This window comes from Diabrotica undecimpunctata, chromosome 5 (genome assembly GCF_040954645.1).
Source record: "Diabrotica undecimpunctata isolate CICGRU chromosome 5, icDiaUnde3, whole genome shotgun sequence".
Classification (NCBI taxonomy): domain Eukaryota; kingdom Metazoa; phylum Arthropoda; class Insecta; order Coleoptera; family Chrysomelidae; genus Diabrotica; species Diabrotica undecimpunctata.
In genome coordinates, this window is record NC_092807.1 from 156583187 (window position 1) to 156606268 (window position 23082).

The window sequence follows — 23082 nt, forward strand, 5'->3', positions numbered from 1 at the left end:
CGGATTGGTTTTCCCCTGATGAATTGTTTTGTGGGATGGCGACCAAAATACGGAACCATTGCCTCATCTATGCTGTGCTGTTGTTCTAAAGGGGAAAATTGTATAAATTTTTTGTTTATTACGTCGAATAGGGGTCGCATCTTGGCAAATCTATCAAATTTATCTAATGACAAGTTATTGCAAACATGCAAAACTTTCATTATGTGGGAAATCTATCCCTAGATATAGCAGCTACCACCATTGCGTTGTGCGAATCGTCACGATTTTCCCAGTACATGTACCTTTTCGGCACAACCACATAACCACTCAATACAAGAACGCCTATAAAACATCGAATCTCATTTTGAGTAATGTCGTTCAAAAGATTTCTTTGTCCTGCGTAGATGTTAGTGTATTCGGTAACCAAATTGATGACTTCATCATCAAAAAACAAATTGAAAATTTCCATCGGCGACTGAGTCATTTTCGGTCCAAATTGAGTTTTCCAGTAAGTACAATCAGGGTGTTGATACAAGTCTCCTTGAATCCAGTGTGCAGATATTCTCTGCTCTAATTGATGGGGCAGCTTTTTCTTGGAAAGAAACAAAGCCAATGGTATATTGTCATCATCCGAATCTTCTTCTGGTAGGCTGGAATTCACAGAATCTTGTGGTAATTCAGTCGCGTTGTCAAAAACAAGTTCTACATCGTTTCTCAACTGACTACCCGGTAAATTATTTATTGTAGTTAGTTCTTCATCGCCGGAGTCGCAATCGGTGACATCATCATTGGCATTTTCTGGGGGAAATATGATCAAACCATCTGGAGGGACTGGGATTTCATCAGAATCAAGCTCTTCTAATAGCTCATGCAATTTGAGAGGCCTCCTGAAACAATACGCACGTTGGTAGTACTAATTACTACCGTCCTTTTAAAAGAACAAAATAAAATCTCAAGCGGCGAGCCTTTGAAACAACGTGACAACTATTCGAGCCAAGAATATACGTACATAAGTCCCTATTATACAATAATCCACATGTCAATGCCGTGAAATAACAGTTTTTTAATTCTAGATAACCACACAGATAACCTCACAATTACAGCATGTGCGCGCACTAAAATCGTTAAAACTTGTCGAATGCTGGCTCTTGAAAACACTCCATCTAGAGCCATCTATCAGTTGGTAGCTGTACTAACCTAAATTACGCATAATTTACACTGCCTTTTAAAAGGACGGTAGTAATATCTGGGTTAAGGAGCGGAGGTGAAGGAATGATGCAGAATTGCACAAGCGCGAAGTAGAAAACACACGAAGTAAAAAATAAAAAAGCTGCAGGTAAAGGTGGGATACCAAAATAATTTCTAAAATATGGAGAAGGCGCCATGACGAATCAACTGTACTGACAACATAAAGATTATGATTTTAAAAGCGACTGCAGACTACAGACCGCAAACCACAGATTGCAGCGACACTGTAGTCTTATTCTAGTCTAACGTAGTATTAAAAGGCGTGTAAGTAGTATGAAAAAACGTACTGAGCGACAATAAATTTATCTTTTGATGGAAGAACTAGATGACGATGATCTTTTGCTTTTGCATTATAAAAGAAAAATACAGTCAACTAGGGGTCAACAATTTGAAGGAAATGAAAAATAAAAAAGACAGCAAAGATTTGATTTCACGTACAAAGCGTCTATGTATCTGTTGCAGTTATTCATAGCCGTTCTCAACGTGAAAAATAAGTTTTTCTGTCTTTTAAGAAGCAACAATAAAATGGCTTCGTTATGGACGCAATAGCGACATCTGATAGAAAAAAGATGAATTCGTTTCGAAACTATCTTACCGATTTAATTTGAAGGAAGTTATTCAATACTCAATAAAAACGATCTAATGGACAATGAAGATATATTCAGAAGCTCCTGTCGTTTTAGTAAATGAAAGTTCAATTTTATATTCAGTTTTATTCAGGATGATATTAATGCTAAAGTCACAAGAAATACTATTAGTGGCGAAGAAATATTTCCTACACCAATTGTAGTTATATTTCAAAAAATATAGTGATTAAAACGTAAGATCCAGCAAGAAAATATCTGCACAAGATAATATTTTTATAATTAACTAGTTGTCTTTTAAATTTGAACCATGTCTTTATTGAACTAAATGTGTATGTAGAACCTGTAGGTAGCTCATGTAATGTAGGCAAAAATCAAGAGCCAAGGAAGGAATTCATGCACAATAACTTGTTTTACCTCTGGATATGATTTTTGAAGATTTTTCTTCGGTTGCTTGTTTTCGCCTCTAGGTTCGTAGGTATTTAAGCTATCGTAAACAATAGCCTATCCTGCTCCTGAAAAAGTAACTTACAAGTATAGCAAAATGTTGAGATAAACTCTGTCAGGGTCGCTAAAAAATTATACTGTCCAAACCCAGCGGCCCACAACATTCATCACTGTGTACTTTAACCTATGTTTTTGACGAATTGTTAACCTCATCACTATTGTAGGTTCTTCCATGATTGACTTCTTTTTCTTTCAGTACTCTGTCCGATTATTGAACGTTGACGATCATATTGGCAATAATAACTTTGTTTACGGCGGTTCTATATAAATTAATAAATTAGCGGTGGACTCTTGATACCATTCTCGGAGATTTCGGAGTCAGGATGTTCTTCGCCGGCCTGGACCTCTCCTTCCGGCGATCTTACCCTGTATTATAAGGTGTAGAAGGTTATACTTTTCTGGATGTCTCATTACATGACCGAAATAATGTAGCTTTCGAATTTTTATCGTTTTTGTTATTTCTGTGCTCTTTTTCATTCGATGTAAAACTATTTCATTTCTTATTCGATCAAAACAACTTATCCGCAATACTTGTCGATAAATCCACATCTCAAAGGCCTCTAATTTTTTCATTAATGTCTCTATAAGGGTCCAGCTCTCCATACCATACAGCAATGTGGAGAATATGTAGCAGCTTATTAATCTGACTTTAAGGTTTAACGTAATATCTCTATTAATTAGAATTTTCTTTAATTTATAGAAGGCGGCTCTGGCTTTTTCAATGCGTATTCTTTTTTCTGTATTTATATCCCAGTTATCGTTAACGTTTGCACCCAAGTAGGTAATATTGTAAACTCTTTCTAACTCTATTCCATACGCTATGATGTTCGTTGGTTGTAACTCCGTTTTGCTGACAACCATAAGTTTTGTCTTAGAAGTATTAAGTTTTAGCCCATATTATAGTATATTTTTATGTATAAGAGAGTAATAAAACAATAAATTATATATGCAAATCCCTAAACTGTTGATACGGGTGACTCAATGAAAAACAGATATTTGTCAAAAAGTTTACAGAAGTATATAGGAAAACAATTTTAAATTGACTATGACCACCAGGTATAAAGGTTGGAGCAGAATAGAATACAATAGTTGTGAGGATTACTAATCCCTAAATAAGGTTGCCAGTGTCGGAGTGATGGAGGTTAACAGGTACTAATGAATTTGCAAGAAATGTAAGATGTTTATTTTATTGGTTATATATATCCAATAAAAGTTTAATAAGTACCTACCTATTTGCAAAATAAAGTTTAATTATTTAGATAAAATAAAACGTTTTATTTTATCTGAAATGAGTGCATTCCACGAAGTAAAGGTTTCAAAAATCAAACATTTAATTCTTTAATTCCAGGAATCTACAACAGTAATTGACTAGATAATTACCTTCTAAACTTATTCCACAGAAAATGTGATAGTGGGTTTTTCCATTTTGTAGGAAGGTCCAAGTGGCGTATTCAAAATTCTTAACAGTGCACTAAAAGTAGGTACTTCAGTTGCAAGGTGCAGTTTATTGTGTATACTAGTGTTATGGAAAATTTGGAAGTGCCGTGTAAACGCCGAAAAATTGGTCCTTTAACAGTTAATGAAAAAACATTAATATTTAATTGTTTTAAATCATTTACAGACAAACGTTTATGTGAAAGTGTTGATGAGACCATTGAGTTAGTTAGCAGTACACTTGGTGTTGGGAAATCTACGATTTACAGAGTTATTAAAGAAGAGAAATATGGTAGTTTTCAAATGCCACGTAATGCTCCAGGGAAACCAAAATTTCAAATAGAATATCATTTTAAAGAAGGACTTCCACGGAAAGTGCATGAATTCTTCTTTAGACAAGAATTTCCAACATTGGATAAAGTTCTTGTCTCAGTTCGAGATGATAAGGATTACCCAGAAATGAGTCGAAGTACGTTATGGAAACTTTTAAAAGAAATAGGCTTCCGCTGGAAAAAGAATCCCAGAAAGTCTATTTTATTAGAAAGAAGCGATATTGTCATATGGAGAAGACATTTTCTAAGAACCATAAAGGAAATGAGAAACCAAAAAAGAAAAATATTTTATCTTGATGAAACATGGATCAACGAGGGTCATACACCAAATAAATTTTGGCAGGATGAAACTGTTACAAGTCAAAGGCACGCTTTTGTAAATAAATTATCTACTGGTTTAAACCCACCACCAGGAAAGGGACGCAGGCTGATAATAGTACACATTGGCAGTTCAGACGGTTTTGTTGAAGGTGGTTTATCAACTTTTGAATCAACTCGTACCGGTGACTACCATGAAGACATGAACGCTGATGTCTTTCAAGAATGGTTCGAACAAATGATAGATCTTCTTCCTAAGAACTGTGTAATAGTAATGGATAATGCAAGTTATCACTCCAGACTTATAGAAGGACTACACTCAAAAAAGTGGTTAAAAAAATACTTGAAGAATTGGCTGAGTTCAAAAAATATTACGTACCATCCCGGATCTATAAGAAAGGAACTTTATTCGTTGTGTGCCCTTCATAAAGAAAAATTTAAAAAATACGAAATTGATGAAATTGCCAAAAATCGTGGAATGACAGTACTTAGATCCCCACCATATCATTGTGAATTAAACCCGATTGAACTGGTATGGGCACAGATAAAGAGTGAAGTTTCAAGAAAAAATACCACTTTTAAAATTCATGATGTTAAACAGTTGTTTTTGGAGGCCGTAAATAATGTAAAACCTGAAAACTGGGAAAAGGCAGTAAATCACACTATTAAAGAAGAGGAAAAAATGTGGAAGCTGGACAATATTACTGATAAAATGATCGAGCCAGTTATTATAAATCTTGGTTCTAAAAGTTCATCTTCTGAATCTGATTTGGATTTGTAACAAGTAGCTGTAAATTTAATATTAATATTTTTATTCATCTATTTAACATACCTTAGACGGTTTTAAAAACTCTTTTTCTCTTTTATAATTTTTAAAAATTAAAAAAATGTGAATTTTTTAAAACCCTTTTTAATGTAGGCCAGTCAGTTCTAATATAGTGTGTGATAAAAGAGGTCACTTTTGTTTACATACACATAACACTTTATAACACTGAAATAATTCATTTATTTTTTACAATTATTCAAAGTAATTTTTCAATTAATCTTTAGCACGCCCATGGAGTGGTCGGAGGTACCAGTTAAAATTATGCTAATTACTCTCTCGTTCATAAAAATAAACTATAATTACATGCTTCGGTTACCCTGTTTATAAGTCGTTGCAGATTATCTTCATTGGAGGCAATAAGTACCGTGTCGTGATTTACGTACCATGATTTACTAAAGGTGAAGAATTTAGCTTCTGTATGCAGTTTTTGTATTTTGCTACAAATAAACTCAGATTTTATACAAACTTTAAATAAATAAACATGGCGAGATTTCTGGTATGTTTTATGATTCTCACGAGATCAATACAATATATCCCTTTCACTGACTGGCCACTATGAAGTTTTGATTACTAGAGCCTCACCTATAAAAGCTATACCATGCAATAACAACAAATTTGAGGCATTTGAAATATGTTTTAAAAACATTGGAAATAAACTTTCACACAAAAAATGATCCAAAACATTTAAAACTTTTTTTTCAATTACACTAGTGTGCTTATCAAAAAAACAAAACTACTGCAATAATCTACATCCAAAAGAGTCTTTTTAAATGCATTTTTCGTGACGTGTGATCGTGTGTAATGTAAAACATTAAATTCTGCGTTTTTTATTCATATTTCAAATGCCTCATATTTGTTACCACAACTCAAAATGGAAATTTCATGTCATAAGTTTTAAAGATTGATCTCTAAAAATGAAAAGTTTACTACAACTGGTCAATGAAAGTGATCAATTTTATCGAATTCACGAGAATCGTAAAAAATGGCAAAAATTGCGCCACGTTAATTGATTTAACACCTTTATTAAAACTGAGTTTATTCTCGGCAAAATACAAAAACTACATACAAAAGCTGCACACTTTGCCTTTTAAACGCATCATGATTTGGATTAAAAGATATCGAATTTTTACCATCCACCTGATACGGTATCGTCGCTATTTTTGTTTAAAATTATCTCAGCTACATTTTCTATTTAAAACATTTTTTCTACGGTATACAGATTTTTAGTAAATCCATTTTTCACGTTTTTACCCACTCCTTCCCGGTTTCAAATTTTTTTGCATCTTTTTTGAGCTCCCAAAATTAATATTCTCTGCAAAATTTAGCTTGTTCTTATGATTTTTATGGGTCAACTCTCTGACGACTTAGTTAGTAATCATTTTCTCGGTTCAAATTCACATTTGCTAGCTTTCAAAAGTCAAAGTTTTGTTCTAGGCAGAGGGCAATACACTTATTTGATACATCGTAGAATTTTTGTGAGATTATAAATATAGCTTCGATACTAGTTTGGGATGCAGTATATCATAAATTTTCACTGACTTCAACATTTTATTTTATCATCGTCGATCGAGAAAAATCGGACAAAGTGAATTTAGAAATAATTCAAACTTATCATTATATTCGAATTTGTCCGCCTATATAGCGGGTTATGGCGCTTTTACATAAGAAAAGACCCATAAAGGGGTCTTTTATGAGAATAAGAAGCTTGCTATTTTTATTTTATTTTCATACTATTCATATTATTCAAACATCAATTCACAATGTTATATAGAAAGATCAACTACGCATTCTACAATATTCTACGATACTGCTACAGGCCATTTATTTTTTTACTTGTAAGAAAGCAATATTCGATTCTTTTTAACTTGGCAAGCACCTGCGCTTAAATGTAAAATATACCGTGTGTAAAAGCCAAATGGAATAAATTCATTATTTAGGTTACTGTACATATTTATAAAAAATACCGAAACACGTCAAATTTAAATTATAACTTGACATTCTTTAACGTGAAAATTCAACCCCTACCTTCAACCCCCTTAGAATGACAGGTACAACCACCAATTTTTAAAATAGGAAGTATAGGCTTGTGATATATTGTTTGAAAGTTCCTTTCATTCTCCATTTAAAAATGTTGTCGCTTTCAAGTTTATTAAGATTAATTAAGATAAAATAAATTAAAATCATGTGGTTACCGAAATTCGGTCAAATATACTCAAAACTTATTTCCCGTTTAGGTCTTGATAATGAAAAAGTGAACAAAAACCATAGCAATGTGGTTTTTAGATGGTAACCATTAAAAAACTTTAAAGAATTTCCGTGGCAACGTTATTTTAACACGCATTAGTAAATTGTTTTATTTAAGTTGTCAGTATTTTAATTTAAGTAAAAAGTTCGTTCAATTCAATTCTGAAACATGGTTAGATTAACGGAAATGCATAAAATAACAGTTTTACAAATTATTGGTTACGGAGATAAAACCCGAACACAACAGGTAGTAACTCGCCTATTTCATGAGAAATTTCCTAATTTACCTCCTATATCCCAAGGAACAATAAGTAAAATAGAGAAGCAGTTTCGCGAGTTTGGTCATGTAAGGCAGATAAAAAAATCAGCTGCCAATGCACTGAGTGATGAACTAAAATTAGATGTGTTGCTTGAGTTTCAGGAAAATTCACATACATCGAGTAAACAGGCATCCACTACATTCAATGCCAGTCATACATCGATAGTAAACATATTAAAAGAAAATAAATTGCATCCCTATACGATGATACCTACTCAGGAGCTCATGAAAGACGATTTTGATAAGAGAACTTTTTTTGTGAGCAAATGATGGACATGTTGGATAACAATATTATCCAATTAGAAGACGTTATGTTTTCTGATGAGTGTACTTTTTCACTTAACGGTTATGCTAATCGGCAAAATTGCCGCTACTGGGCCACGGAAAATCCTCACTGGATGAGAGAAAAACACAATCAATACCCTCAAAAGGTTAATGTTTGGGCAGGGATTGTAGGAAACAATATCATTGGTCCCTTTTTCATTGACGGCAACTTGAATGGCAACAATTATTTGGCACTACTTCAAAATGATGTCATTCCAACGTTGGCAAATTTATATCCTGATCCAGGAAACCCTCAAGTTCCAGCGAATACGATATAGCTTCAGCAGGATGGAGCACCACCACATTACCAACTAAATGTCCGGCAGTACCTCGATACAATATTTCCCAATCGGTGGATAGGGAGGTGAGGATCGATTGAATGGCCAGCGCGATCATCTGATCTTACATTATTAGATTTCTTTTTATGGGGATATGTGAAGAGCCATGTGTACAAAACTAAACCTTCTGATTTAAATGACTTAAAAGAACAAATAACGCTTGCGATTAGGTCGATCACGCCTGTTATGTTAAATAATGTTAGAAGACAGTTTTATTTAAGATTAGGATGTTGCCAAGACGATCGCGGTGAACATTTTGAACATCTACTTTATTAACATTCATAGTTCTTTTTCGTGTTCTACATTTTATTACATTTTGCATTACATTTTGCATTACATTTTAGTTTTTAATTGTATTGTAGCGAATTTCGGTAACCACATGATTTTAATTTATTTTATCTTAATTAATCTTAATAAACTTGAAAGCGACAACATTTTTGAATGGAGAATGAAAAGACCTTTCAAACGATATATCACAAGCCTATACTTCCTATTTTAAAAATTGGGGGTTGTACCTGTCATTCTAAGGAAGTTAAAGGTAGGGGTTGCATTTTCACGTTAAAGAATGTCAAGTTATAATTTAAATTTGACGTGTTTCGGGATTTTTTATAAATATGTACAGTAACCTAAATAATGAATTTATTCCATTTGACTTTTACACACTGTATAGGCTTTTTTAATTTTTTTTTTCGATGCCAATATTTATTTTAATATAATATATATCTGTATTTGCTAAAAATGTAAGTAATATACTACTATTAAAAAACGATTAGCAGCTCTAAAACTGTTTATATTAATTTATAACGATTGCTTTTCCCGTTCATGTTTACCTTACTTACTATTTGCGAATAAGATGAAAAATGTATAGTCTTGTATATTTTGTGGCTTATGTAGGATTTTCGGACTCCAACTTTCACCATAGGCGTCAAAATACCTTTATATAATTTTTTATCCCAACCAACAATAGCTTCATTACCCCAATTTATAAAGTTTATCATTCTTGACGTGAAGTTCATCATGGTGACCGTTTACAAACAGCAAGTCTCTCATAATAGATGAAACTGTCAAACACTAGGCCAATGACTAGAAAATGGTCGCCAGATTAATCTGAAGGGACAAAGAATCACACTGGGTTGAAATGAGGTCGTCGATCGGGGTTGAAATTCTTAATTGGTGAGGGATAGAGACAAAGAAAAGAGATAATCTGGATAATTTGTCAGATTGCATTCGATTTGGGTTTTTGTTCTGAGATTGCGGTAAGAAAATTAGAAAAAAGTTGGGGAAGGCTGAGCCAATTAAGAGTTAGGGTCAGTATGCAATTTGAAAAAAAAAAATAATTAAGAAACTTTATTTTTATTGTCAGCAAAAGTATCTGTCGAAAATTCGTCATTAGATCAATACTAAAAAATATTAAGTTTAAAGAGCAAAGATATTTATTACATTCTATCATATATTACTTTCATAACATCGCTATTACAATATGCGGCGTAGGCAAGTTTAAATTTCATTGAACATATCGTCGGTTGTAACGATATTATTTTGCTTACCACATAAGGTATAATTATAGGGGAAACTGGGACAGAAACTACTGGGGCTGGAGATAGGGCAAGTAAAATAAACGAAACTGTGCGAACGGCACTCAGGGTTTGTTTGCAGAGCTGGTTTGTGGGTAAGTAGAATGGCAGTGGGGTTGGATTGGGGAAACTACAAAAATTAAACAAAGGGGTACTGACATGAATTTCCTGGGACTAATGAAGAAATAAATCGAACAGGAAGGACCTCTAGCAATTTAAAATGGACGCCGCTTAGAGGTGTCAAATTATAACGATTATAACAACTAGTTGTAACTATTGAAATAAATTATTAAAAATACAAAAATGGTTAGGAGACTTATAACCTTCAATTTAGGTTTATTAAGTTTCGGTTGTCCCAGATGTCAACCGTTGTAGCTCCGGTTCACTCAAGTGGAGACGGGAGTGAGTATATCTCAAATCTGGGATGTTAAAAATGTAAAATTTAATTGTCAGGCGCCAGTCAGATTTATCTGAGCCATAAAGTTTCTTTCCCTAACCTAAATCTGACAAAAGTAGGAAATAAAGAGATAACCTTAACTTACATTCGTTTATTTAAAAAAAAATGTGCGAAGAATCACACTTGGTTTCAATATGAAAAGTAAATGTCAAAAACATATGTTTACACGTCGGATAAAATTTAGACCGCAGTACTAATTTTAAAATTATAATCAAGTTACAAATTACAACCTTAATCCCCTTTACTATTCGAAACAACTTTTGTACTATTTCTCCCCCAGACTATTTAAAATTTTAAGTAATGTTATTAATTATTTAATCACATAAAAATAGTAGAAAATGAAAGTATACCTATGTATAACAATCTGCCATTTTAGCAGATGAATAAAACTTTACTTCAGGGAAATACCTCAAGTTATAGGCATTGGATCCAAGGCGAACAACAGATGGGTAAATTAAGTTACAACACTACAGCATAGCTGCTTTAAGTTTAAAAGTATGCCCAAATATTGTACATAGGCATTTACAAAATGTTTAATCAACTTTAAAGTGAAAAATTATTACTTAGTTAATAGATTTAAATGAAAATTTGCATCAAGAATTTTATTAATCAATATTTCAAAGCCGCAAAAGTTAAATGTAAGTTAAAAAGTCAGTTAAATAAAACTAAAAAACTTATCAAGTCTCCTCCGCTTCCTTCTACCATCCTAACACTGGATGTGTAACTCCAAGGGAAAAGATACATGGAAAAGTGCTTCCATAAACTTCACCAAAATCATTTTTGAATAAAGCAAAATCAAACTGCTACAGACTTCTACATACGAACCCAAGCTGTACAGTCTGGATCCATACAAAACCAGGAATTGGTGGTCTGGATTGTAAAATAAAACCCCAAATACTAAAGATCCAGACGCAGAAATCTCCAGATACTGAAAACTGCCCTAAAAATACCATCAAGTATTAGTACATGAAGTGAACTTTCAGATCCCTTCCCAATACTTTTCAAAAACTAGTTAGAACTGATATTCTTAGGTACAAAGAAAAAATGATTAACTAAAAAGACACAAAGTTTCTGAACTGTGAAAATGAACAAAATATAATGTTACAGTGAAGCTGAATTACTGAAAATTACAGATCTAAACCTCCCTTACCCCTTTTCTGTAATAGAAAGTTAATATACAAAAATAAATAGATCTAGAAATGCTTTACAACAGAAATGTAAAATAATCTCATTTACCTCAATTTAAGAGCGTTTCCAAAATTAATCGACGTTTCAATTATATTCCAACAAGCTAAGCAGCCTGTATACTTCCTCCAAAATGCTGTGACCACAGGGTTAAAACTCCCTTAACAGGTTAAAAAGCATGATACATCACAAATACGAAATTTCCATCAAAATCTTGCGAAACTCCAAAAATACAAGTATCAGAGGCTTCTTAAATAATAATAGACGAACTTCTTAATCTCCACAATCCGTGATGGTTTCAAATTACCATATATTAAATTAGAATTCGTCACTCACACCTGTTAATCATGCAGACATTTTAACGTCAAAATCAGAAGTGAGGAGTCCAAACGACGGTCCCCGGAAACTGTCAAATCCTTGGGACACAATAGAACTACCAAAACACATCGACCATTGAAGTGATAGCCCCGAACGGCCGTATGACGTCATAAATCAAATCACCAAATAGACTTTGAGTACAGTGTCTTTCACATGCTCTAACAATTCCTCATGCTAATCGGAGCGACAAAACTAAGTTGTCATTCGTACTCTTACGACGAGTAAAGAGCAAAACACACCACTCGCCATTCAACTGTTCCAACCTATCCCATAGTGACATCACAGAACACACCGCTCGTGAAACGACACAGCGGACATCTCCTGAACTACAGTCTAATAGCCCAATACCTGAGATATACTAAAAATCAAAACAGAAGAAAGGAGAACTGATAACCAAACATATTTTATTATTTATTATGAATGATGAAACGACTTTAATCAATTACAAAAGTGATAGAAAATAGTGTTTAATCGTAATTCTACTGATGAGAATGGGTAAACTCGACATTCTCAGTCCTGTGTAATACCTTACATGAAAAGTTCTATTGCAAACCACCAGATGTTAACAACCAAAATAAAAGATTACTAGGTACTTAGCAAAACAAGATAAATGAATGTTAAATACATTTCTACTAAACACTCTAAACAGGTATGAATCAAACAACTACATACAGTCTGTTCTAATTATTATTAATATGTTTTAGAGAATATTATCTCAAGGAATCAAACTTCCTAATAAATTATAGCATTTATCAAGCTGAAATATTTTAGAGGATTTCTCTAAGAGGTTTTATGCTTTCCATATAAACACCCACAATAGCCCCACGGTTACTTAAAACTAGAGTAAAAACCATATAGAGAACCCCAATTATACCCAAAATAAGAAACAAAGATAGCTAATAATAAATAACCCTTTTAGCAAAGTTTTCAACAAGTGGACGCTAACACAACAACTTTGTCATGATGGTCGATAGAAATATAGTTACAGCCAGTACCCCTTAACCGAATGAGGTAGCAAAGTGGACAAAACCTTTGGGCTGACAGTTAAAGTAAAAATAAAAAAAAAAACTCTCAGAAAGACATTTCACTACCTATAAGGAACTATACAATATCTACACTTAGAAATTTCATATACTTTATTATGTAACAATGATAAATAAATCACATAACAGGTACAAATTTACTTAATATATATCCAAATTACACTAACAATCCTAGGGTCAAAATAAATCTGTTACAGACTTTTCTAAAATAAAAAGACAAAATGGTTCAAAAAAGTAAATCAAACATTTATTGTGTCTCACCACAAATAGTTACAAAAATACAGATGGCACAAAAAAACAGTATATTAATAGTTACAGAGATTTACATAAAAATAACAAAGAAAACTTACATGTCATTATCCTTTTACAAACTCGGGAGATGCTACAAAAACTTACAAATGTTACTGGCTATAAACTGTGGCACATGAAAAATTATTGCAAATAAAAAATTATCTTTTTAAATTATGAAAGCAATTATCATTTTTAAAAAAATGTCTATCTTGACTTTAAAATTTAATACAAAAAGTTACCTTAAATTTCACTAAATTTCACTCTGCATAATGTCTGGGGTCGGGAACTGGACCTATTAAATTTTCTGGGGATAGAACTGGATGGGAAATCTCTGAACACGAACAGATTCATCTCCAAACTGCCAAAAAGCCTGGGATGACAACTAGGGAGAAACAAAACGAGGATGGCAAAAACGATTCTTGTTCCTAGCCTTCTGGAACCTCACTTAAACTGCAACTGAACCATGAAACTGATTAAACTGCTACACATTTTCCATGAAAAGGAACGAAACAGAAAACTTTCAAATTCAAAGAAACATTTTTGACTAACACTCCAAGCGACTAACCGACAGCCGCCTTAGTGAGAGTGAGGAATTATTTTTTAAATTCATTCGCACAATCTTGGTATAAACAAAACACTTACAACGGTAACGGGAACGCAACATATCCTAAAAGAGGCTTCGATCAAAGAATACCGACAAAATACCCATCTTGTGAAATATAAACAAACTACAAAATGGTTTACATTAACTTCAGCGACGTAAAAAGAACGAAATACTATTTGGGTTTTAACTCGTATGATAGGAACAAACAAACATGGAAAACATTCTTCGTCATTTTAATACATATATAAGGAGATTTCAATTTAATACATATACGAGGATATTTCAAAATATATATCAAGGAAAATGCAAATACTACACGGTGATTCCGCAAAACATCTTATGAGGCAAGCAAACTGTGCAGGAGAGGTAAAAACTAGTTAATAACACAGCATGATTTTTTTAAAGGAGTTGACAGTGACTAGTAAAAAAAGTAATTTCTGACGAATTTTTCTTCTTTTCTTTGATCTCGTACTAGATTCTACAGGTGACGAAAGTGTCGAGAAATTTCCGATAAGGGCTTTTATATTGTTATAGTTATAGTCATAGTTTAAAAAAATACTAAAGGTAAATATTTATTAGAATCATTAATACAAAAATGTAGTGTTTTATAAAAAAACAATGACCAACATATATATATATATATATATATATATATATATATATATATTGTTATGGATCAGTTTATCGATATCAGAAATAGAATAAAGAGTTTTTTTATTATTTTAATATACCGCGGGCATATAAGTTAAAATACAACCCTGTACTTATTTGTAATAGTTAGAATAAGAATAAACATTTTTTCGTGACGGGACCCTGACGAGTTTTTCCGTGAAAGACTGAGTGAATAGTGAAAGGACAATGGAACCCGTATAATTATAGATTTAGGAATAAACTTGTAATTGTATTTTGCGGTGGGCATTTTTTGAAAGTAAATAAGAATTAGATTTAGATATGAGATAACAAGAAATTGGAAACTTATTTCTGTTGAAAAAGGCAAGATTGTTAATGGTTTCTTAAAAGTAATTTGAGTGAAAGTAGTTTATTTGTTTTAATTATCATGTTGGAAATTTTCTAAATCGAAAATAAGTGGGAAAGATGAATGCTTATGATTGGTTAAAAAGGAATGGTGGGAATGAGAGAGTTGAGAAGGTTGTCTGGGAGAGATTGAAAGAATTATTATGTTACCGGCAGACCAGAAGAGAAGACGTGTTTTCGTGTAGTCAATCTGAGTACCAGTGTTTTCGTTTGTTAGTGAAAAAGGTGGAAGCAGAGAGCAGATCAAAATCGAGAAGTATACCTCTTTTGAGTCTGCATAGTCCACGAGATATAATTGAGAAAGAAAGGAGAATTTGTGAATAAAGAGTACCGGTCAAAAGAGGCTTGGGCTTGTGTTTTCGGAGGAGTAGTTTGCTGGTATGCGGTTTGGATCAATGCTGAGAACGGGAAAAATTTGATGGTAGCCGGACATATTCAATCAAGGAAGGAACTGTGGTTTGATCGAGAGGAGACATCATTGGTGTAAAAAAATAAAGGTCAGTCAAATAATTTGAATAAAAGAAAATTTTAAGATATTCTAAAGATAAAATTAAATATAAGCATACGAACTAAGATTCCAAGTTTCAAAGAGTTATTTTTTTTGTGAATAAATTATATTTTTATATGGTCATTTTTTTAGTAGATATTATTATAAAACAGATCAATAGATAGTTTGTAATTAAAATTAAATTTAGAGTATAGGAGTTTGTTGGGAAAGATAATTGCCCACAAAAGTTATTATTTATTAATATTCATCGTATTGCTTATTGAAAATAAATAATAATTTGTGTGCATATTTATGTTGCTTTAACTGATTAAAGTAAAATTAAAAAGGCACCCTGAGAATTTTTAATAGTAATTGATTTGTATGACTCTGCATAAATTAGTGAATTAATTAATTAACTAATTGGATTAATTAAATTAGTGTTAATTAATAATAAAACATCATAAAGCAGATCACAACAACATGGCGAGCCAACGTGGGGCTTAAAAGTATCTCTAGTTGTGAATTTGAAGGATCAGAAACGGAAAACAGGTGATTAAGAGAATTTATTTGCCCGTCGGAAAGAATTTGATATATTTATTTAAAAATTAATGAAATATTATTTGAGTTATTTTATCTAGGTACAATTTTACATTTATTCTATTTTTGATTGATTTAATTTTTTGATGAATTTAAAATTTATGTGATAAATTGATAATATTTGGGGAAAGAAAAATTTGTGTATATACAGCAGACCGGGTATTTTCGAATTTTATATCAGGCGGGGATAAAACTCAAATACATGTCGAACACAAGAAGCAAAAGCAGAGAAAAGACATTTTAGAAGCAACAATCATGGAAACGGAAAAACAGGACCTATCAGGTATGGAAAAATTTGTACAAATGATGATGCAGAAAATGGATAAAATCAGCAGAAAAATCAACAAATAATGGAAAGAAATCAGCAAGAAAATAACAGAAAAATGGATAAAAACCAAAAAGAAACAAAAATAGCAATGGATGAAACAAAAAGGACAATACAAGAAAATCAGAAGAAAACAAAACAAGCCATAGAAGAGAACAACAGGAAAATAAAGGAACGCATAGAAAAGTATGAAATGGAAATAAATGGATGTGTGACAATGATGAAAAATGAAATGAAAGAACAAGAAATGAGAATTAAAGACAATTTGGAGGAATTAGAAAGCAAATTTGAAAATGTAATGAAAGAAGAGAAGAAAGAAATAGAAAAACAAATTAAGGATATCAGAAAACAACGAGAGACGGGAGACAGGAGAGAAGTACTTATCCAAAGTCCGGGTGACATAAAAATACAGTTTGGCGGGGACGTAAAAAAATGACACCCAGTTTTTTCATCAACAATTTAAAAAAGAAAGTACGACATATCGGTAATTTCGAAACAGCAAAGGAAACGATAAGCAACCATCTTAAAGATGAGGCAAGTTTATGGTTTGATAGCAAAGAAGAAGAATTGCAAAATTGGCAAACATTTGAACAAAAATTTCTGAATTATTTCTGGGGGAAAATACAACAGATAGAGATAAACAAGGAATTACAAAGTGGGAGATACCAGGATAGTATAGGTATATCAGAAAAAACATATGCCCTACAACTATACAACAATGCAAGACACTTACATTACAACTATTCGTCCGAACAGCTAGTGGAACTAATAGCCAGACATTTGGAAGATACCTTAGAGGATCACATAACTCTACAAAACTACAAAGATATTGACAGTTTATGTCAATTCTTACAAATACGAGAAGCAAAATTAAGAGAAAGAAAAATGAGGAGAACGCAAGAAAATTATAGACAACGAGAAAGTCTCTATCTCAAGACTATAGAGATAGAGGACAAAACTTTAGGAGAGAGTACACAAGAAGAGAATTTGTCCCGAGGAGGGAAAACGAAAGTAGAGACAACGGAAGAGTAAACTATGAACAAAGAAATCGGCAATAGAACGAAAACAGATATCGAGAGAACCAGAATAGAAACAACACTCGTACATATCAGGAAAACCGAAATAATAATAGAACGAATGAACCGGAAAATCGCGGAAACCGATACGGGTCCGAGAGACCAAGAGAAAATAGAGGAGCGGTCAACAACACAACAATATATATATATATATATATATATATATATATATATATATATATATATATATATATATATATACAAACAACACAGTTTATTAGGGCTGCAGTCAAAAAGTTTGGCCAGGATGTTACAGAAACACTCTTTTGACTTTTGGTCTAGCTTTAGGAATTGTTTTATTTTTTTTGAAGACACTGTAATTAGAAAAATGTGTAAATATTTACATTATATCAGAAATTGTCAGTGCAACTTACTAGTCGTTGAGATTATTTATGTAAAGCTATGACACTCAACAATAATAACACGCATAAAAAATATAACATATAAAATAATGAACAAAATATATTTTAAAATTTAGCTAATGATAGTAAAACTTCGTTTGTGACATCTTTTAATGGTGTGTTTTAACTGATCCATAGAGAACAGAAAGAAAAAACAAAAACAGTATGATTAAAATGTAATACGGTGTTCTTCATGTTTTATTAATGAAAATAGTATATCAATTCAAAGTTTAGATTTTCATTTAAAATTTGTGAAAATTTTAATTCTTAATGTTTATAAACAATAGAGATATGATTTTTTTTTAAATAGTCCCTAACTTCGTTCATATTGGTCATAGAAGGCTTTTTTAATGTGAGTTTTTTTACCAGCTATCCAACGGTTGTACGTACAAGTCTGTAGCTTGAAAAATATAGAAGTTATTACAGTTGTTTATAAGCAAAAAACATACCCCTTTTTCAAACGTTTATTTTGTAAATAATTTCGATTAAAACGCAATATGCATTTAACTTCTGACATAATTTAAGTCTTAGAAAATCCTATAAAATTTGCTAAATGTGTCTAGCATTAATAATAAAGCAAGCTCAATAGTTTAAATATTTAGCCTCTGAGATAAACAAATTAAATAACTGTTAAACTATTTGACCGATCAGGGGGAAATTTCGCAAAAATTTAAATGAAGGTAATTCCTCGATGTACGAATGTATTAGTAACATTTTATTTTATTAATAAAAAAATTATTAAAATTTTTAAATTAGTGCAAAAAAACTGCTTTTTTGCAAATATATCCGTAAATTATTTATCAATTTTAATTTAAAAAACGGAAAAATTAAGAAATTCTTGATATAAAAAAATAATATAAAATATTGTTTATGTAAAATATAAGGGAAAAACAAGACAAATAGACAAAAAATCAAATTATAAATGACCATAAATTCGCCCTTGCGCGTGCAAACGGAGATAAGTCCAAAATTGCCATTTTGAGATATAAGCGTTTAAAAATTTTTATGAATTTATAAGCAAATTTTAAATAAAACAACTTAAATCTAATTAAAGATGAATTAAAAACTTTATTTAATTTTACAAACTAAATGAAAATATTACCCTGTAATTTTGAAAATCATTATAACATGAGAGAAAAAAATAGTTATCTCCAAATGCACAAAACTTTAGCGTACATAACCCTATCTGCACTAATCGTCATCTAGTATATCTTCTTCTTCTTCTGAACAGTAGTCTGCAACATCGGTCTGCGTAGGTAAGTTTTTATAGAAATCGTGAAATACGTCATCTATGTATGGTAATAAATCCATTAGATTACTTTTTTTTTCTGAAGAAATTGGATTTGGATATTTACATTTTGGTAGATTTAATGGAGGAGATGAGAAACCTCTTCTAAGAAAATTCATTGTTTTAAATGGTTCATCTTCTTTGTAACTATTTTTATACGAAAACAGTCCAAATTCTTTTTGATATCTAATCCATTTGACATCTTTCCAAATAAAGCGGTTACCGTCATTATCTACCTTTCTTACTTGTAATGAACTCTTTAGTAAACTTGCAAAATCAATAAAATCATTTCTAGTCATTTCTTGAACCTTAAAGGGATATCTTTTACCACACAGTCGAACAAGTTGATACCAGTCTCTTGGATGTTCAATTCGGCTTTCATATTTTTTCTTTTTTTTTTCAATTATCGAATGGTCGCTATCACACTCCATTCTTGTGTGTCCTGGAATTAAAAATTTATGATCCAATGTATCGAGACCAGAACTAACCATTAAGACCATAAACATTGCAATGAGATGAGAGTTTTTATTCTGCCCTCCACAAGTGTCAGAATACAATGTTATTTTTCGTACTTCTGGTGGGATTTCTAAGAGCTCTTTATACAAACAAGAAGCTATTTGATTGGCTCCACGACCAGAAATCGTTTCATACCACATACAACAAGTAGTTTTGTTATTACCACAATCATGAATTGTAAGGTTGTACGTCCAGAGTTGCCTTTTATAAAAAGCTATTGAAGTGTTTAGGCTGGGCGTGGGTAAACACTGCTGCAAATCAAAAGCAAAAACTCTCTGGGACTTGTCATCTTGACAAATTATTTTATCTTTTCTTTTTGCTGCGTATGCAGCTTCTGCTTCTTCTTGATGCCGATTTAGTTCTCTTCTTATTTTTTCCTTTTGTTCTTCTTTCTTTTCATTCACTATAGTGTTATGTAACTTGTCACAAGTTTGACATGTATCCTTACTATATTTTTTTATTGAAATGTTCATTGTATGAAAAATAGTCTCATATATCTTTCTACTTACGGGACTTTGAGGTTGGATCCAAGCTTTATATTCATCATACATTCTGGTCAATGTATAAAAAGAAGGCAAAAAACGTCTATCTCCAGTTTTTTCACGACAATAATGACTTTTGTATGTAGGTATAAGACCTATATGTTGCTTTATCATGTCAATTCTGTCTGAATTTATTTTATTCGCAGGTATATGGCTTCCTCTTTTATCTTCTGTTGTTATACCGGAAAAGCTAGTTTTTGTAATAACATTTTCTATAAACTTATTCGACAAATCAAATGTTTTTTGAAAGCACTGTTTACAAACTTCAACGAGCTCACCTGCGATCTTGAAGTGATACTGATAGCTACAAGCTCTTGTTTTTGATGAATTAAGTTTCATTGTCTTTTTTTCCTGCCTCAAAATAAGACTTGAACAGTAAGCAACCCTTTTATTATAATCCCCTAACTCCCAAAATTCTGTAAATAACTGTTTACGTACTTCGGTATCAAATTTTTTACCGCATCCTTTTCGGCAATCTCCAAGTACCTTACATTTTTTGCCTTTCATCAACTTATTTTTTAGAGTCATGTATTCTTTACCTGCATTTCTTTCCATTTTTCTTTTTTTCCTCATTGCTCTAGTATCACCTTTTACCGATTTTCTTCCTTTTTTATTTTTATTCAATTGATTTGGATCTATTGTATTTTCAAACGAAACCAATGGAATACTATTCGAGTCATCTGATTCAGGAAGTTCATAATCTGGATCCTTGTCACTGTCGTCGATATCGCTTCCAAAGAACTCAGTAATCCTTTCACTAGGTGCATCTGCAAAAACATTTAGAATAAATTAATATTTGTTATTTTCTAAAATGTAACAAAACTGACCTCTGCTACAACCAGCTTCAGAAATATCAGCTTTACAAATATCAAAACGAGAATCGATATTTTCTTGTTTTTTTTTCCTGTTTTCTCGTTGTTCACATTCCAAATTCGAAAACATGGCTGTATCACTTTCTGGTGTAATGGACTGGTCAGTATTTACTTTGAGCTCAGCTGAAACAATAAGAAACATTGAAATATAATTTATTTTATAAAAAAAAATTCTAAAATTTCATTAATTTATTTATCATAATTTATTTTATAAAAAAAAATTCTAAAATTTCATTAACCCCCGACGAAATATGAGCTCAACGCCTTAATATATCTTCATAAATTATAGTTAAAAACCATCTAAATAATTTATTGTGCCGACATCAAACAAAAAAAAAACGTATCATAATTTAACACATCTCGGCACAATCTTTGATGAGCTACGATGTCTTAGACACAGACACACACATATTAAACGTATAACTGGTAGTGATAACACTTCTGTTTTTGCGTCGGAGGTAAAAAATAGTTATTACTAATTTTAAACTAAAATAGTTTACTTACCTTCTGAATTTAATGCCCGTTCTTTCAGAGCGGCAAGAAATTCTCGTCTTTCTGCAAACATTTTTACTTATGATATTAATGATATTATTCTCTAATACGAGTAGTAGATCTCACAATATGTGCACGTCTCACCGTAAAGAACGCAAATGAAAACAAAATACCAATAAGCCACTCAATGTTATTCAGCTGCGAGTCGAAAACACGTGATGAGGTGATGCATCGTGTTTAGTGCAGATTTAGGCAAGTTCCGAAAAATTGGCGCATTGTAATACAACTAGACTTAACTCCATTTGCACTGACCGACATTATAGTGTCAACAGAGTCTATTTGACATAAATTCCTTTAACACATTTCAAAATGAGTTATCTTCGGTATCACTAATAAGTTTTGCTCGTAAACGTAAACAACAGAGATAAATCCTTTTGCACAATAAAATTTCGATCTAAAACGTGTTCATTTATGAAGTTATCTCGATTTGGACATTTTCAGACTTAACTCCGTTTGCACGCGCAAGAGCGAATTATGGTTGAAAAAAAAGGAAGTAACCCACACCTATGTCTTAAAAGCTTCAGATAGCTGCTACTTTTTTAATAGTATTTCAAAAAACTATTAAGATTCGTTTAATTTTGTCAAAGTCTCATTTTTTTCTGTTATTTTGTGTTCTTCTTATAGGCGTGAATAACCGCATATAAGTATTAAACCAATGCATTCTCCGTAATACGGAGCATATCCCCAACTTTATGTAAATGTTAACATTGCATTGATTATTGAAAACTAACTTTAAAATTTAATTTCCAAGACTCAATTTAAGTGCAATTGAGCGCATCTGTCTGCTTTCATAACCTGAAATTAATATTACCGATAATGCCAGAAGAAGAGAGGCGTAGAAATGATATAATAGGGAGAAGTATCGACTGGTTTATAAATGAGGTACAGAAACCTATTCCTCAGAAAATTAGATTTAGTAGTAGTGAAGATTATATGGGAATATAAGGGATGGATAGCTTCTACATCTAAAACTACATAGGCGTTACGACAAATATATTCATGGAATTATTAATATCGGTAAGATTTATGCTTTAGTGTGCTTTACAACTCATATCTCTGATATGTATGTCATTCATTGAATGCGTAAGTGGCATACAAACCGTACTCGGATCATACCTTATACGGTTATGTCTTAATTTAAATATAGAATAGACAAAGCTCCTATAATCTAATAAAAATTAAAAATAAATATGTACAATTTGTCGAAAAACACACTAAAGCCTTGTTTTCATAAGTAGAGTTCGCGGTCGAGTACACTAGCATGCTTTTTAGCCGAACTACTCTATTGGTAGAGTAGCCGTTTTCACACGAATTGAAAATAGTGGTAAAGTCGTACAGTTAAACGTGTAATTCACCAGGATGAATAGGTCGCCGTCGTGCTGAGAGAAAGGGTCTGATAAACAATA

The 23082-nt window shown here is 32.0% G+C and overlaps 2 protein-coding genes across 2 annotated transcripts in view; one reads left to right on the forward strand and one right to left on the reverse strand.

Moving 5' to 3' along the window:
• The window catches only part of side-II (sidestep II transmembrane protein), a 686092-nt gene that overhangs the window by 344712 nt on the left and 318298 nt on the right, over window positions 1-23082 (forward strand). The window lies entirely within an intron of this gene.
• On the reverse strand, window positions 18950-21396 carry LOC140442026 (uncharacterized). The gene is made up of 2 exons (XM_072533063.1): window positions 21080-21396; window positions 18950-21019 (listed from the first exon to the last, which is right to left on the reverse strand). Exons 1-2 carry the CDS (start codon window positions 21264-21266, stop codon window positions 19098-19100), a joined length of 2109 nt encoding a protein of 702 aa, XP_072389164.1. The 5' UTR covers window positions 21267-21396; the 3' UTR covers window positions 18950-19097.